The sequence below is a fragment of the Alosa pseudoharengus genome, unplaced genomic scaffold (assembly GCF_046254945.1).
Source record: "Alosa pseudoharengus isolate Yale_2024_CS ecotype anadromous, Long Island Sound unplaced genomic scaffold, YU_APseudo_1.1 YU_APseudo_1.1_scf_12, whole genome shotgun sequence".
Taxonomy (NCBI): domain Eukaryota; kingdom Metazoa; phylum Chordata; class Actinopteri; order Clupeiformes; family Clupeidae; genus Alosa; species Alosa pseudoharengus.
In genome coordinates, this window is record NW_027468587.1 from 13820005 (window position 1) to 13835298 (window position 15294).

The 15294-nt window shown below is 44.7% G+C and overlaps 1 protein-coding gene across 1 annotated transcript in view; it reads left to right on the top strand.

The window, feature by feature from the left end:
- Window positions 1–925: 925 nt before the first annotated feature.
- klhl32 (kelch-like family member 32) overlaps window positions 926–15294 on the top strand; it is a 35565-nt gene continuing 21196 nt past the window's right edge. The window contains exons 1-5 of the mRNA XM_076280191.1: window positions 926–1037; window positions 1635–1862; window positions 2536–2649; window positions 5026–5206; window positions 13944–14051. Coding sequence (XP_076136306.1) covers window positions 2627–2649; window positions 5026–5206; window positions 13944–14051 — 312 coding nt within the window. The 5' untranslated portion in view covers window positions 926–1037; window positions 1635–1862; window positions 2536–2626. The remainder of the gene's footprint in view (window positions 1038–1634; window positions 1863–2535; window positions 2650–5025; window positions 5207–13943; window positions 14052–15294) is intronic.

Here is a 15294-nt window from a genome sequence, read left to right on the forward strand (position 1 = left end):
TATATGTAAATGAATTAAATGTTGTTTGAGGTCTCATCTGTGATTCAGTGATTTTGCTATCTTTCAGCAATGGAGTATGTGTATTTGGTGAAACTGATTGGTTATTGATCTTATCTCTAATTGTTTGACATACAATCATAATACTGACATACAATCATACTGTTGAAAATAATAAAATAACTGTTTTGTGAACTTTATTCAACATAGCCAGTGATTTAGGCAATATTTATGGTGTTAATTATAGTGAAATATACAATTTCACAAAAATAGGGTTAAAACAGGTAAAAAAAAATGGAGACATCATTTTTCTCCACGTTCAATGACATCTAAAGACAGTCCAACCACTCTCCAAAAATTAACATTTCAATCCCACAGAAACCACATAGGCCCCCTGACTATGAGTTCGCATTCAAGCAAGCAAAACGATGATTTGAATACATCTGTTTCACTGGAAGGGCAAGGGGTAACAACAGGACAACACAGAGACAGGCCAAAATGCAGGACTTATGAGTATTACAGTAATATATATTCTACGGGAAAATATTAAAACGGCAAGACAGCAGGGAAACGTTAAAATGATAAACCCGGAAAAAGTTGGCATGTTAGGTATTTTTCGGTCCCTGTGATTAGAGAGAGAGAGAGAGAGAGAGATTGTTGTCCAATGGTTTCACATGACAGTCAAGCTGTATTCATAGCACTTGCGACGGTCTGGTGACCCTCTGCAGCAGTGTGCCAGATCAGGGTTTCAACTATGTGGAGTGTTTCTGGCTCTGGGTGTCGCTGTATCCCACATGACCAAAATGCATGTGACCGTTTTGGATAGGCGGGGCTACGGTGTTACAATTCAGCTAATACACTCACTGTATGCCTGCAGAGTACACTGACTGGACAGGACTCAACTGTTACGCAGACAGGATATGTAGCCTATGTTGTTGCAGCCGCAACCTTCCTTCAGCCTGAATGAGGTATTTTCACATTAAATAGCCTACGGCCACTGGGATCCGACCGACTGAGGAGGAAGAACGAAAGGAAGAAAGGTAAGTAAATATCTGGGTGATGTTGGGTATTATGTTTCCCACAGAGAGGTTAGTGTCAGTAGTAAATGTTTGTAGAGCCTGTCCGCTCCTGTCAAACGGAGCATCGGGAGTCCCTTTGAATCCGCATGCTGTCACAGCTCGCACTGCGGGCGAAGCGGAGGTTTATGCCTCGATATCCAATATCACAACGAATCCCTTTAGCTGGACAGTTGCTAGGAAACCTTACCCGGATAGTAGCTGACTCCGGCCCAGATGTGTTTCAGAGTCAGCGGTTGAGCTTGACAGCAGAGCTGAGATTTAAAAGTGATGGTGAAGGGATACGGCGTGATGACCTCCGCGAAAACAGTCTCCGTCGTAGACCAGGTCAATTGATTATTGTCTTTCACAATCATGGCAAAAGAAAACATGCTTGCAGTTGTGCATCAGTGGTGAAAAGTGGCAACGTAGGGAATGCAGTATTATTCTGTGATATTATTGATAAACAGACTGACACATGGTCAAGTGCAGCAGTGTATCACCTTGTTGGCTGAAAATGTGAAAGTTGATTGTTGACTTTGCCTGCCTGTCTGCCTGCCCGTCTCTTGATTTTGCCCTTAGGTGACAGCCGACAGGCATCTGAAGGTCACTCGGATCAATACATGGCCTCGAGAGGGGTGCACACCAGAGGCAGATGAGTCCAGGATCTAGTCACCTGCATGGCCCTGTGGATCTGCAGCGTAGTGAGGGTTTACCAGAGCCAAGTCTCAGACTTGCCTACTTTTGACCAGGATGACCAATAGGCCGGTCCACTCTGTGTCAGGGTGCACCACCACTGCCAACTACTGGGTGAGTGCTGTAGGCTATGGGCTGTGTCACACTCAGCACTAAACTGGTGATGTGTGTCATGCTGTAAAATCCGATATCCGGTGCAGTACACCAGATAAAAGTGGTCTAGTGTGTGTTGTGTGTTCAGGGTGTACAATTTCTCTCTCTCTTGCTTGGTGTGTGTCTGTATGTACGTACGTTTGTGTGTGTGAAAGAGAGAGATAGTAAGAGAGTGTGTGTGTGTGTGTTCTGTGTGTCTCTGTGTGTGTGTGTCTCTGTGTGTGTGTGTGTGTGTGTGTGTGTGTGTGTGATCGCTGTCATTTTTCATGTGATGCTTCATTTGGGTGAGTATTGGGGTCAGCCTGCCCTTCCTGTCTGGTTCTGTCTGAGGCTGGGCCCTGAATCAAAATTACAATCCGTGCCAGTGCTGTAGGGTTCTTTCACCCCCATGCCAGTGCTGTAGGGTTCTTTCACCCCCATGCCAGTGCTGTAGGATTCTTTCACCCCCATGCCAGTGCTGTAGGGTTCCTTCACCCCCATGCCAGTGCTGTAGGGTTCCTTCACCCCCATGTCCTGCCGTGCCTATTACTCACCAGGTCCCCCTGGTCTCTGCGGGGGATCTGAGCCAAATTCAGTGACCATTCTGTGTGACTTAAGTACTCATGTTAATGGACTTTTCACTCTCTTTTTTTAGGCTATTAGACGGGATCAGTGAAGCTATCACGATAAGTGTCAATCAGCCAGACCAAACTTCGTCCCTGACTCCATCCACCCCCAACAGGAGAATGCCCTCTGAGCCTCCTCTCGGGTATGTTGTTATTGTGTTTTAGTTCACTGTGGCTCCCCACAAAGTGAATGATTCTTGGACAGATCCTGAAATGGGTCTGGCCTGGTTTTGGACCAGGACTGTGTTTCCCGATGCTGTCATTGAACAACTGCCTTGTAAACCGGAGACAAAGAGAGAGAGAGGGAGAGAGAGAGAGAGAGAGAGAGCGCTTTTGAAATGAAGCTCTTTCTATCACTTATAGGCTATCTATTGTATTTGTTCAGCAACACTTTTGGAAAGCACATCCCAGTTCAGCTTCTGTCAGCTACACTGTGTGTCCCTGCTTTAAGGTCTCTACTATATCCCATCCTTCCCCAGAACCATGGATATAGACATTATCAATCTTTAAAGATTACGTGTGATGTGGCGTATTTTAAGAAAGGGGGTGTTTGAGGCCCATTGTTCTCATAGCATAGGTACAGAAACTCTAGGTAGCGAAGTAGGTCTTGTAATGGTAGATTTTTGAGGAGTTCCAGTATCCACACTTGAAGACCTGGACAGTTTTCCTTCAGTCTCTCAGAGAGAGAGAGAGAGAGAGAGAGAGAGAGAGAGAGAGAGAGAGAGAGAGATAATGGCCAGGTTGCTGCTCTCTGGAGAAATAAACCAAAGATAATATTCCTTATAGTGTTATCTGGCTCCAGTAGAATATACATGGCCAAAGAGTCATTTCACTCTCAAAGATATGAATCAGAGATGGATCCTGGCCAAGCATGAGAGGAGATGAGAGGACAGCGGTAGGTACAGCGAAATGCAGTGGAAATGTACCAGTAGTCACTGCAGATACAGTGGTGGGCTATCATCTGTGGAAAAACAGATACAAATGTGTGAATATTATTTTTAACTAGGAGATTCTAGATTATCAAGGCTTTAGAGCAGCAGGATAATGTAGCCCTTTGTTTTTGGATTATTGTGTTGACCTATAATTCCCTGTAACCGCCAATTCATGAAGGATTTCTTAGCCCGCTAACCCACTTAGCTGCTCTGTCTTTCTCTTTTTTGTTTATAATTGCGTGTGCATGTGTTTATGTGGTCATACAGTACTGTGCAAACGTCTTAGGCCACCATTTGTATAGTTATAGCAATGTTATAATGGCCATCTATTATTTACTTCACACTATCTTTATTAAAGAATACAGGAAATATGTTGGAAGTATTCAATCACAAACGTTTCAGCATCTACTGTAAAGGCTTAAGTAGAAGGTGATAAGTGTAATGCTGACTGACACTGATAAAGAGGAAGAGGATTGTGGAAATGTGTGTGTGTGTGAGGGGGGGGGGGTATAAATGAATGAATGGTTACACTTTACTTGACAGTATCGACATAAGAGTGACATGACACTGTTGTGAATGTGTCATAAACGTTTATGACATAACGCTTCTGTTATTAAGTGATATTTGTTTTTTGTCATAACAAGTTAGGGATAAGATTAGGGTTAGAGGTTAGGGTTAGGCTTCATGTGTCATGACAGTGTCATATGTTCATGACAGTGTCATGTCACTCTTATGTCGATACTGTTAAGTAAAGTGTTACCGAATGAATTAATATATAAATGCCTCTTCTCTGCCTTACGCTCTGGGAAACGTTATCACTGCCTGAGGGCCAACACAGAGAGAATGCAGAAAAGTTTTTGTCCCCAAGCTATCCGGATACTGAAGGAGGACTCTGTAGCAGAAGCACAAGCATGTTGGAAACACCTCATGCACTTTAGACATTTCTTCTTTTTCTATTTATGTCCTTATTTATTTAAACATTGCGCAGCCATGGAGACAGTGGACAAAACATTTCACTACATATAGGCCTACTCTGTTGTATGTGACTAATAAATTTGAATTGAATTGAATGAATTGAATTGAATTCCCCCAAAGGGGCTTTGTCTTGCACTCAAGGAAGCCACTTTGAATATGTGCAAGACAAAAAGAAAGAGGAAGGGAGAGCGGGATAGATAGAGTAAGAGAAAGAAAGGTTGGTTGAGAGAGTTAGTATAGAATGAAGAGTGTGGAAAAGCAGCGCCATAAATGTTGTTAGTTTAAATACTGCGATCATGTGGACATCATATGGGTCAGGGGAGAGATGGATTTACAGTCTCATAAAGAGACATTGCCTGTGGATTCAGAGACCTGTTCAGAAAAGCATCCTTCTAATCCCCTCCCCTCTTGTACAGGGGAAACAGGCAAACAAGGTTACAAGGAAGCAAGCAAACATCAGCACCAACACGTTAACCCTCTCCGTCCTGTGTGATTCTCTCTTTCTCTGTTTTTTATTTTTATTTTCTCTATCCTTTCTTGTCTTCTATGTCTCTGTTGCTCTCTCTCCCTCTCTCTCTCTCTCTCTCTCTCTCATTCCTCTCTCCACCTTAGTTCCCAGGAGCTGCTGACAGGCCAGAGGCTCTGTCAGTCCAAGTCGCACCAGGACTCCGTCCTCTCCGCCCTCAACCAGCAGCGCAAGGATGGCCTCCTCTGTGACGTCACACTGGTTGCCGGGGAGCAGAAGTTCCATGCCCACAAGGCGGTGCTGGCAGCGTGCAGCGATTACTTTAGAGTAAGTTCCCTGTCACATGCCACGCCTGTTCCTCATCCGTGTCCGTAGATTGAATCCGCAGAACGCTTCTGAGAGGGAGATGGAGGCTAGTAGCGGAGGTAATCGCAAATGGAAATTACTAGAAATCAATCAGACTTGATCTAATGCTATCTAATGTCAGCGGAAATCCTGTTTGGGACTATGTGTTAAATCTATCCGTATCATATTAAGTTGACAAACTTAATTGTGGGAGTATCAGCTGTACCAGCTCACCACCTGACTCACCGCCATCTTATTTAGGAGAACCTTTGTCTTGTAGCTCCTTATGTCCTTCCTTACAGTTTTTTACAACTGTTTACACACGTTTTCAAAACTCTTCGTCTATTTTTCAAAACTCCAGCAAAATGACGCACTACAATCAAAATGTCGCATCTTTAAACCAAACATTCACCTCACATTACAAACACTTTTTTCATAATATGACATTTTGGATACATCATGTACACACTGTTGCTTAAAACCTAAAGCTCTTCTGTCTTAGGCTTTCTAAGTTTACACAGTAAAAATCCAAGCAATATTGAAACCAAAAATAGTGATTTTTCACAAATAATTTGCTGTTGCGAATGCGAATACAGTATTTTACAGCTAACAAGAAAAAAAGCAAAGCAGAATACAGTGACCACCAGATGTACATGGAGTTTTGAAAACACTGATTTTGCCTAAGACGAAAATGACTCCATACTATCAAATTGCTTTGCTTTTTCCAAAGACAAGTGTGTGTGTGTGTGTGTGTGTGGGAGGGGGGGGGGGGGTCGTGTACAGTATGTATTCATAGGCCTATAGACCCTCTCAACTGCAGAAACAAACAATCCTAAGCGTTCCTAAGGCATAGATAGATAGATAGATAGATAGATACTTTATTGATCCCCAGAGGAAATTCAAGATTTCTGGAGGCACAGAAAAATTTATTGAGCTAATGGTACTGTAACATGGGGACCAACAGAAATAGTAAGAGTAAAAAGACAAATTTTACATACAGTAGTGTGGTGCCTTATTTAGCCAGAGCAGATGTTAGGTTGTGTGTTTGTGTGTGTGTGTGTGTGTGTTCGTGTGTGTGTGTGTGTATGTGTGTGTGTGTGTGTGTGTGTATGTGTGTGTGTTCGTGTGTGTGTGTGTGTGTGTGTGTGTGTGTATGTATGTATGGGGTGGGGGGGTGGGGAGGAGGAGCACTCTACGCAGATTGGTGCCTGGCCAAAGTCTAATCAGTCATTAAGGAGCTCCTGCGTTTGAAAGCACTACGTCTGGCTGGAGCAGTCAAGTGAATTAAGCTCCTCGTGCAGTCTGCTGTCTTCCCTTTCATGCTGCTGTAGTATCCTGTGTGTATGTGTGTTTAGCCGTGTGCGCGTGCATTGTGCATATGCATGTATGTCTTTCTCTGTGTGTGTGTCTCTGTGTGTTTGTGTGTGTATGTGTGTGTGTGTGTGTGTGTGTGTGTGTGTGTGTGTGTGTGTGTTTGTGTGAGGGAGTGTGTGAGTGAGAGGGAGTGTGTGAGTGAGAGTGTGTTTGTGTGTTTGAGGTTCACTTGAATGCAAGCAGCCATGATATCCCTGTGATGACATGACAGACTCTGTTCTCTTCTCAAGTCATGTACATCAGAATAGAAGTCTAACAAATCTTTTGTGGACAGATACAGTATGTCTGTGTGTGTGTATGCTTGTTTGCATTTGTGAGTGCGCATATGTACATGTGTGTGTGTGTGTGTGTGTGTGCATGTGTGTGTGTGTGCGTGTGTGTGTGCCTGCGTGTGTGTGTGTGTGTGTGTGTGTGTGTGTGTGTGTGTGTATGTGTGTGTGTGCATGTATGTGTGTGTGTGTGTGTGTGTGTGTGTGCGTGTGTGTGCGTGCGTGTGTGCCTGCGTGTGTGTGTGTGTGTGTGTATGTGTGTGTGCACGCTTGTTTGGGGAATGCTTTGAGAACAGATAAGGTGGATTACAGAAGTCAGCCTTGTGCACACAGCAACAAGGAGGAGATGAGAGGAGAGGCAAGCAGAGGCAGAGAGAGAAGTAGAGAGAAGAGAGAGAGTGGAGAAGAGGGGAGAGAGTGGAGGAGAGGAGAGAGTGGAGGAGAGGAGAGGAAGAGAATTAAGGACAGAGAAAGCGAGAGAGGGAGGAGAGGGATAAAGTGGAAAAGAGGAGAAGGAGAGAAGAGGAGAGAGAGTAGAGGAGAGGAGAGAGAGAGGAGAGGAGAGAAAGTGGAGGAGAGGGAGAGAGCTAGAGAGAGGAGAGGGGGAGAAGGAGAGAGTGAGGGAGAGAAGAGGAGAGAGAGTGAAGGAGAAGAGAGGGAGAGAGCGAGAGAGAGGAGGAGAGGATTTGGCAGTGTGTGAGCAGTCAGGTATAGAGCACAGGAAATGAGCGGCTCCTGGAGACCCATCCCAGGGATAGCGGCGGCGACGGCCACAGTAGTGAGATTTGATTTTCAGGGAGGCTGAGCAGATTAATGTGGAGGGGAGATAAATCTCCCTGGAAACGGCCGGGGGGGGGGGATTATGCCCGAGTCCAAGGAGGGATTTATTCAGGCTAGGTAGCTTGACTTTTATCCAACCCAGAGGAGCAATAGAGCGGAGAGTGGTGTGTGTGTGTGTGTGTGTGTGTGTGGGGGGGGGGTGGTATCTGTTTTTTACCTGGGGCTTTTCTTGCCACAGGTGTTTTCATATGAAAGAATCAATACACGACATTGCTCACATTGCTCATGGCAACAGTTTTATATTTGTGTGACTGATTCTTAATTAGAGAATGGCTTTGATGCTGCTCAGTTTTACTAACACACAGACGTATCAGATCACAATCTTGTCTTAATGCACTTTGTGGTTGCAGTGCAGAATTTGATACATCAGCACTAAGCAATACACAAACCAGTCTGACAACCATATACAGAGGTAGGCAAAGTACAAGGGAAGTAGAGAGAGGTTCCTTAAAACCTGTGTGTGTGTGTGTGTGTTTGTGTGTGTGTGTGTGTGTGTGTGTGTGTATGTGTGTGTGTGTGTGTGTGTGTGTGTGTGTGAGTACATCCACCTGTCTGCATCTATAAATGAGGATTTTACATTTGACTGATGGCGTTTTCCACCAGTGAAGCACACACACTCATAGTAATGGAGACCCACATCCAGAGCCCCACACTCACCCTCCACAACCCCTGTCTGACGGGGGCAGCAGGGCGCAGGCAGGACAGATGGTAATGGGAAGCTCCATGAAGCGTGAGCTTGCAGCACAGCTAAAGCCCTCTACTCCTCAGCACCTGTCTCCTGCTATCGCATCGAGTTACAGCACCTCTTAATCCCTCAGGGGAAATATGGCCAAACATCGCCACCAAACATACAGAGTGGGACTGAACATCCAAACCCACGGAATAGGACTGACCAGGGGTGTAGTGGTAAAATAAGAGGTGGGTAAACTATGAATTCTGGGATCACGGTAAGGTGGACTGCGCCATGCGGTATCAGATTTTTTTAAAAAGGCATTCAGAACATGTTGCCTAATGTTTATAACAATACAAGTGGTATTAACTGGTTCCTAGATTGTTGATGAGTGTACATATTGTGAATGTGGATAATACAGTATGATTTTTAAATGTTAAAAGTTGCAACTGGTGAATCAACTCTTTTGAGAGGTGGATAAACTGTAATAAGAGGTGGATAAACTCTATTTCTGAAACTTAACTTGTGTTTAGCCTCCACTACATCCCTGTGTGTGTGTGTGTGTGTGTCTGTGTGTGTGGCACCCTGGCCCATGGCTGTGATGATCTCTTATTGCTAAGCAATGAAGGAAGTACTTGTCAGTGAGGACTTCATGTGGGAATGTTCTAGTACCCTGAATCCTTTTCTTTCAAAGCTGACATTGAATCTGAGCCTGTTTATGTTCATGCACATGCACAAGAGATGAGCCCATGTAACAGAAGCATTAAGTAATGAAGAAGCAGTTTTATTGTGCTTAATGGTCTTTTGGAGTGCTATTATATTATATTATAGTTAGTACAGTATTTTTGACAAACATAAGCAGTTATCCATGCCATACCAGCACACACTAACCTGTTTCATATAATGGAACTATGCATTATTAACTGTAGAGGACCATAGTGCGTAGAGTTTGGTACGACAGTCAAAGTCTTGACAAAGTGTGAGCCAAAGATCATAGAGTACTGGTAATCGTTCTACTGTACTTCAAGTTTTGCTTTCCCAAATCTCTGCTCTGTACTGCTGCTGCTGCTGATGTGCTAAAAGGGATTTGTCACGGTCATTTCCAATGAGTCTCCTGCACCCCCCTCCCCCTTAAAGTTCCCCTCAGGTTAGAAGTCACCCCTCTGTCCATGTGGCCTCTTATCCTCACACACTGACCTTGTCCTTACTCACACTCACACACGCATGCACACACACACACACACACACACAAGCAAGAACGAACACACACACAGTCACACACACACACACACACACACAAGCATGCACACACACACACAGATATATACACAGACACACAGATACACAGATATACACATAGACACACACACACTTACCCACACACACACCCCTCCAGGTTGCGTGAGTGGCTTGTGGTCACTCAACCAGGAAGTTTAATTAACACAACCCACACTCTCTCTCTCCGCAAGGGGTTTTGCCCTAACGAGACATTTTGGTCTTTTTTCTCCGGTTTTAAACAATGTGAACCGAGGTCGAGTCACCCTCTGAAAGTAGGGCTGTGGGCTGGAAATAGAGTGAGAGCGAAGAGGAGGAGAGCAGGCGGTGTGGTGTGCCGGCAGCTTGTAGGAGAGAAAAAGACGGCACAGAGGATAAAGGAGCTCAGAGGATAAATTTAGCGACCACCCAAAAAAAAAAACACACAAGCAGACCTGTAGAAATCAGAACACTTTCTCACAATGCTCTGGTTTGGACCTTGGGTCGACTTGTAGAATCAGAACACTTTCTCACAGTGCTCTGATTTGGACCTAGCCTGGAAACCTTCGCAGAGAGTCTGGCCTTGATCATAGCAAACGTTTATTTCCGGGTGGGAGGGCACAGTTTGAGGTTTAAAATCATTGGAGTTCCTTTGAACCGCTTTGAACCAATCACTAACAACCGGCGTTTCGTCATACAGAGAAGTTTCTCTGCATCCCTTAACAAGCAAGCGTGCATCTTATCAGCAAACAGTCACACGTTTAATGTCCGTAACTCTCGCCAAAATGCATCATATGGTGTTTTGTGAATGTAGGCTACCCAAGTCAAACTTTCATATAAATGCATAAGTACGTCCAAAGCGGCACTTTTAAGCTTGTATGCGTTGTCATTTTCGGGTGAAATGACCTTTTGAATGGGAATCCTATAGGGCCACTACTTTTTTGATACAATCGCGTCAAAATCGCTATTTTTCAAACACTAAAGAAGGCTTGACACAACATGAAACTTCAAAGTGTCGTCAGTGTCTCTACACATAAACTCGAGCATTGAGAACATTGTTGGTACACAGAGTTTACACTGATGATGCTTCAATTAAAGTTTCATGTTATGTCGAGCCTTCTTAGTGTTTTTGACGCGACCATGTAGCCTATTAAACTAAAGTTTGACTTGGGTACGTTCGTATTTCTAGTGACAAAATTAAGGTATGACAAAGCTGAGTGTTAGGCACCCATTAGATTTGTTGTTTTAGCAATGCTATAATGACCATATATGTTTATATTCATTGTCTTTATTCGAATTCAACCAGAAGATAGAGGGACTGTAAAAAACAAAAGAAATGTGCATTTCTGGATCGGTTTCTTGTCTTTTGCATCCATTCGATTGGTTGTTTTTGCAGTGTTATAATGACCAATCTCTCAAGGGGGAAGCTGAAGCCGGTTGGTACTGGTACTGATTCTGGTTCTGACACATTGGTATCAGAGGTGTGAAGGAGATGACGACACTTTGACAGATCGAACATCTTATTGAAAAGCTACAGCTGGAAGAGTTCATTGCTCACCTAAAGTGGAAAGTGTGTGGCCAAAGGTTTCTATTCAAAGAACCTTGATGAGGCAAGCTGACACTGTATTACCACCTGGGAATACAATAAAGAGGGTCACTGGAGATGTACAGTGCTTTTCAGGTGGCTCCTCCACTTTGCGCCCTGCCAAAAAGCTCTTGACGCCGCAGTGTCAGTTTTAGGGTGAGCCACGGTCAAGTCAGCAGCAGATCTCGAGACCCCCATCGTAGCGGTATCTACCAGCAGCTTCTGGCAGGCCAAGCATGACCATCGGTGGCCTTGGTGGGGAATGACAGTTCCATCGAGAGCTTACCCCTTGGGTGACTGGTTATTATTAAATCTAAGGGTAGTTTGAGATTGAAATTGGACTGGTATCAGAACAAATTCTGTATTTTAATGACCTACATGTGTACATATTTTCTGTGTTCTCAGGTCATATTCTAATTAAGAAAGTGAGAAATAAACAATGTGGTCCTTATACTCCAGCATGTAATAATGATGTAGAATGTCCTGTTGACTGAAAGTTAAGCGATACGCCCTATGAAGCTGTTGGTTACAGTGATTTTAGAACAGCTAATGGGGGTTGTTAGGCATGACACCAAGCCCCTAGTGGAGTCACATGTGTAATTATTATGGCAAAACTTTTTCCTTCCTGAAGGTGCACTCCTTGAATATGGCTGCTAGCATGACCTGTGGCTGGTGCCATGGACTGTGGCTGTTAGCATGAGCTATGGCTGTTAACATGACCTCTGGCTGGTGCCATGGACTGTGGCTGTCAGCAAGAGCTGTGGCTGTTAGCATGACCTATGGCTGTTAGCATGACCTATAGCTGTTAGCATGACCTGTGACTTTTAGCATTACCTGTGGCTGGTGCCATGGACTGTGGCTGTTAGCATGACCTGTGGCTGTTAGCATGACCTATGGCTGTTAGCATGACCTATAGCTGTTAGCATGACCTGTGGCTTTTAGCATTACCTGTGGCTGGTGCCATGGACTGTGGCTGTTAGCATGCCTGTGGCTGTTAGCATGACCTATGGCTGTTAGCATGACCATGGACTGTGGCTACTGTTCTTTTTCAACTCCAGGTGGAGAGAGTGAGACTAAGGGCCCGTCCACACGGAGACGCTTTTTAGGTTAAACGCAGAGGTTTTGCTTCGTCTTGGCCGAGCGTCCAAACGAATCCTGTAAACGCACTGCCCGAAACCGCACCTTTCTGAAACCTGGTCCCAGAGTGGAGAAATCTGAAACCGTAGCCCGTTTGAATTCGTTTAGACAGCGAAACCGCACATCCTGCTTGCGTATCGATGATGTCATTGGCACACCTCAGCTGCCCTGGACTTGCACTTATAGTATTGCCTAACAATACTAGTTTTCATACATGACATTACCTACGATTACACTCCGTAAGATAAATATCACAACTGGTGCTGCGCAGCGCCGATAGCTTATGACTTGGTGGACTGAACACTGTTTTTTTTATGCATTCTAGCTACTGTCAGTGACGCGAGAGAACTTAAGTTATTAGGAAAGTGCGGTGTAAGTTTAGGCTACATTAATTTGTGCGTAGTGCCAGTGTCATTCATTTATTTTACATGTCTTACAACATATATACATGCATTCACAGTCGAGTGAAATCAGATATAAGCATACAAAGACGCTTAGAACTCACGTTAAGCTGGTAGCACACTGAATGCAAATGCAAGATTTGCGCGGTTTGATGCAGGCAAAAGTATTGACTGTTACTAACGAAGGTTTTATAGCAATATTATAAATGTGGCGACAGAATAGCCTAGAACTTGGGTAAGCCTTGCATTTAGTAGCCTAATTGCGGTGATAGCCAAAACGAATGTGAATCACGGACTATCCTACAACCAAAGAATGTAAAGGTGATTAGTAGGCCTACCTGCGTTAGCCAAATAAAGGACGGGACTGCACCCTTCACAAACCGTAAAATATGTGAATCAATGTTGGTCAATTTCTGTAAAGAAACAGTGCCACCTATAGGCCTGGGGTATGAAGTAACGTGTTGAGTCGTGTTGAGATGGATCCGTTTGGACGCAAATATTCTTGATGCGGTTTCAGGGAAGACGGAGGAGAAAAAGATCGGTTTCGTACGTGTGGACTAGCCCTAATTAGGATCCGATAAATGAGAACAGTGTGTAGGCGCTAGTTAACTTTCCTGCACTTTAGAAGGACATGTCTGTGTGTGTGTGTGTGTGTGCGGCTCAGCCCCAGTCTCTGTTGTGTGTGATCTGTGTGTGTGCCACTTCCTGTGCAGAGTGCGCTTTGATCGATGCCTTTCCCATCCACCCACTGCGAGACACCGATCAATCAATACGTTTGATTAGCTCGGCCTCAGTGGGGAGTGGGACTGGCATGGCCGCAACACTGCTCTGATTATTACAGTGTGTGGGTAGCGCTGTCTATGTGTGTCTGTGTGCGTGTGTGTGCGCGTGTGCGTGTGTGTGTGCTGCTAGTCATTACTCTCACTCTCACCCATCCAGGCTGGAAATGAATGTTTTTTAAGATATCGGTGGAATAACAAACTTGTGCCATGTATGTGTGTGTGTGTGTGTGAGTGAGTGTGTTTTTTATGCTGTCATGTTATGCTAAACTATATGTGTGCGTATATTTTTCACACTGAGTGTGTGTATGTGTGTGAGTGAGTTCGTTTATGTGTGTATCAAGACCTGTGTGTGTTTATGAGTGTGTGTGTGTGTGTGCCTGTCCCTTACCTGATTTCCTGATTTGCAGGCCATGTTCAGCTTGTGTATGATGGAAAGTGAGGCGGACGAGGTCAACTTGCAGGGGGTGACTTGTGTGGGACTGAAGCACGCCCTTGACTTCGCTTACACAGGACAGGTAAGGCCACTTGCTCCAAACACACACACACACACACACACACACACACACACAAACACACACAAACACATACTCCACTTTGTTTACACAGGGCAGGTGAAGCTACTCGCTCACTCCAGCACTGGTCTCAAACAGAACACACACACACACAGACACAAAAACGCACACACACACATCCCCGATCTGCAACTTTCACATTTTTATGCATACAACACCCTGAGAAAAGTGCTTAGCATGATTCTAGTGCATATCCGGCCAACGGATGATAAACAGGCACACATACTCTTTCTCTCTCTCTCACACACACACACACCTACACAGAGAGACACACACACACACACACACCAAGTGTGAGCCAGAACCTCCTCCTACACAGACAGTACACACTCTGTCTAACTCTGTTTGCTCTCTGATCACTGAACGCTCCCCTGGCAAACCCCCCCCCCCCCCGCCCTCCCACACACACACTTACCCCCCCCCCCCCCACACACACACACACACACTTACCCCCCCTCCACCCCACCCCACACACACACTCCTCAGCTGAAGCTCTCTATAACACACTCCAAAACAATCTGACTAAAACCAGCACTGAGTCATCGCCCATTATCCACCATCACTGCTCCAGCCTCCCCCGCCTCCTGTGTTTGGGTGGTCGTCTGGGTGGATGGATGGGTGGGTGGATGGGTGGGTGGATGGTGAGAGGAGGCTCCTTCATTGAGGAAAGGGAGGAACACCCTCCCTAAAATTTCAAAGAAAAATAAAAAATATATAAAGTGAATTACTAATCTGATAAATTACTGTTAATATTACTATTTTTAACACTTTGAATGAACAAAATCGTTCCCCTAGGTCAAAATGCCAACAGCACCCCCTATCGCTATTGAAAATTACTGTATGGAGGAGCTTCCTCCTCAAGACCCTCATTGAAGTCCATTATAAACGCCTTGGACCCCAGCGGCTCGTGAATCACGTCGTTTTCAATGGCCAAGGGAGGAAGCTCCTCCGTACAGTAATTTTCAATTGCGATAGGGGGTGCTGTTTTTAGCGGCAACGGTTCAAGAACGTTATCTGCAGTCTACGAATCTTATGTTGAACGGAAAGCTTGTTTGTTGTTTGCTCGTGAAATAAACTGTACAATGGAATCAGAGGACAATCTCAAATCTTTTATACATTCAAATACACTGCGAATACACTGATGTATGATGAATGTTTATCAAAGCAGGAAGACCAGCTCCAAAAA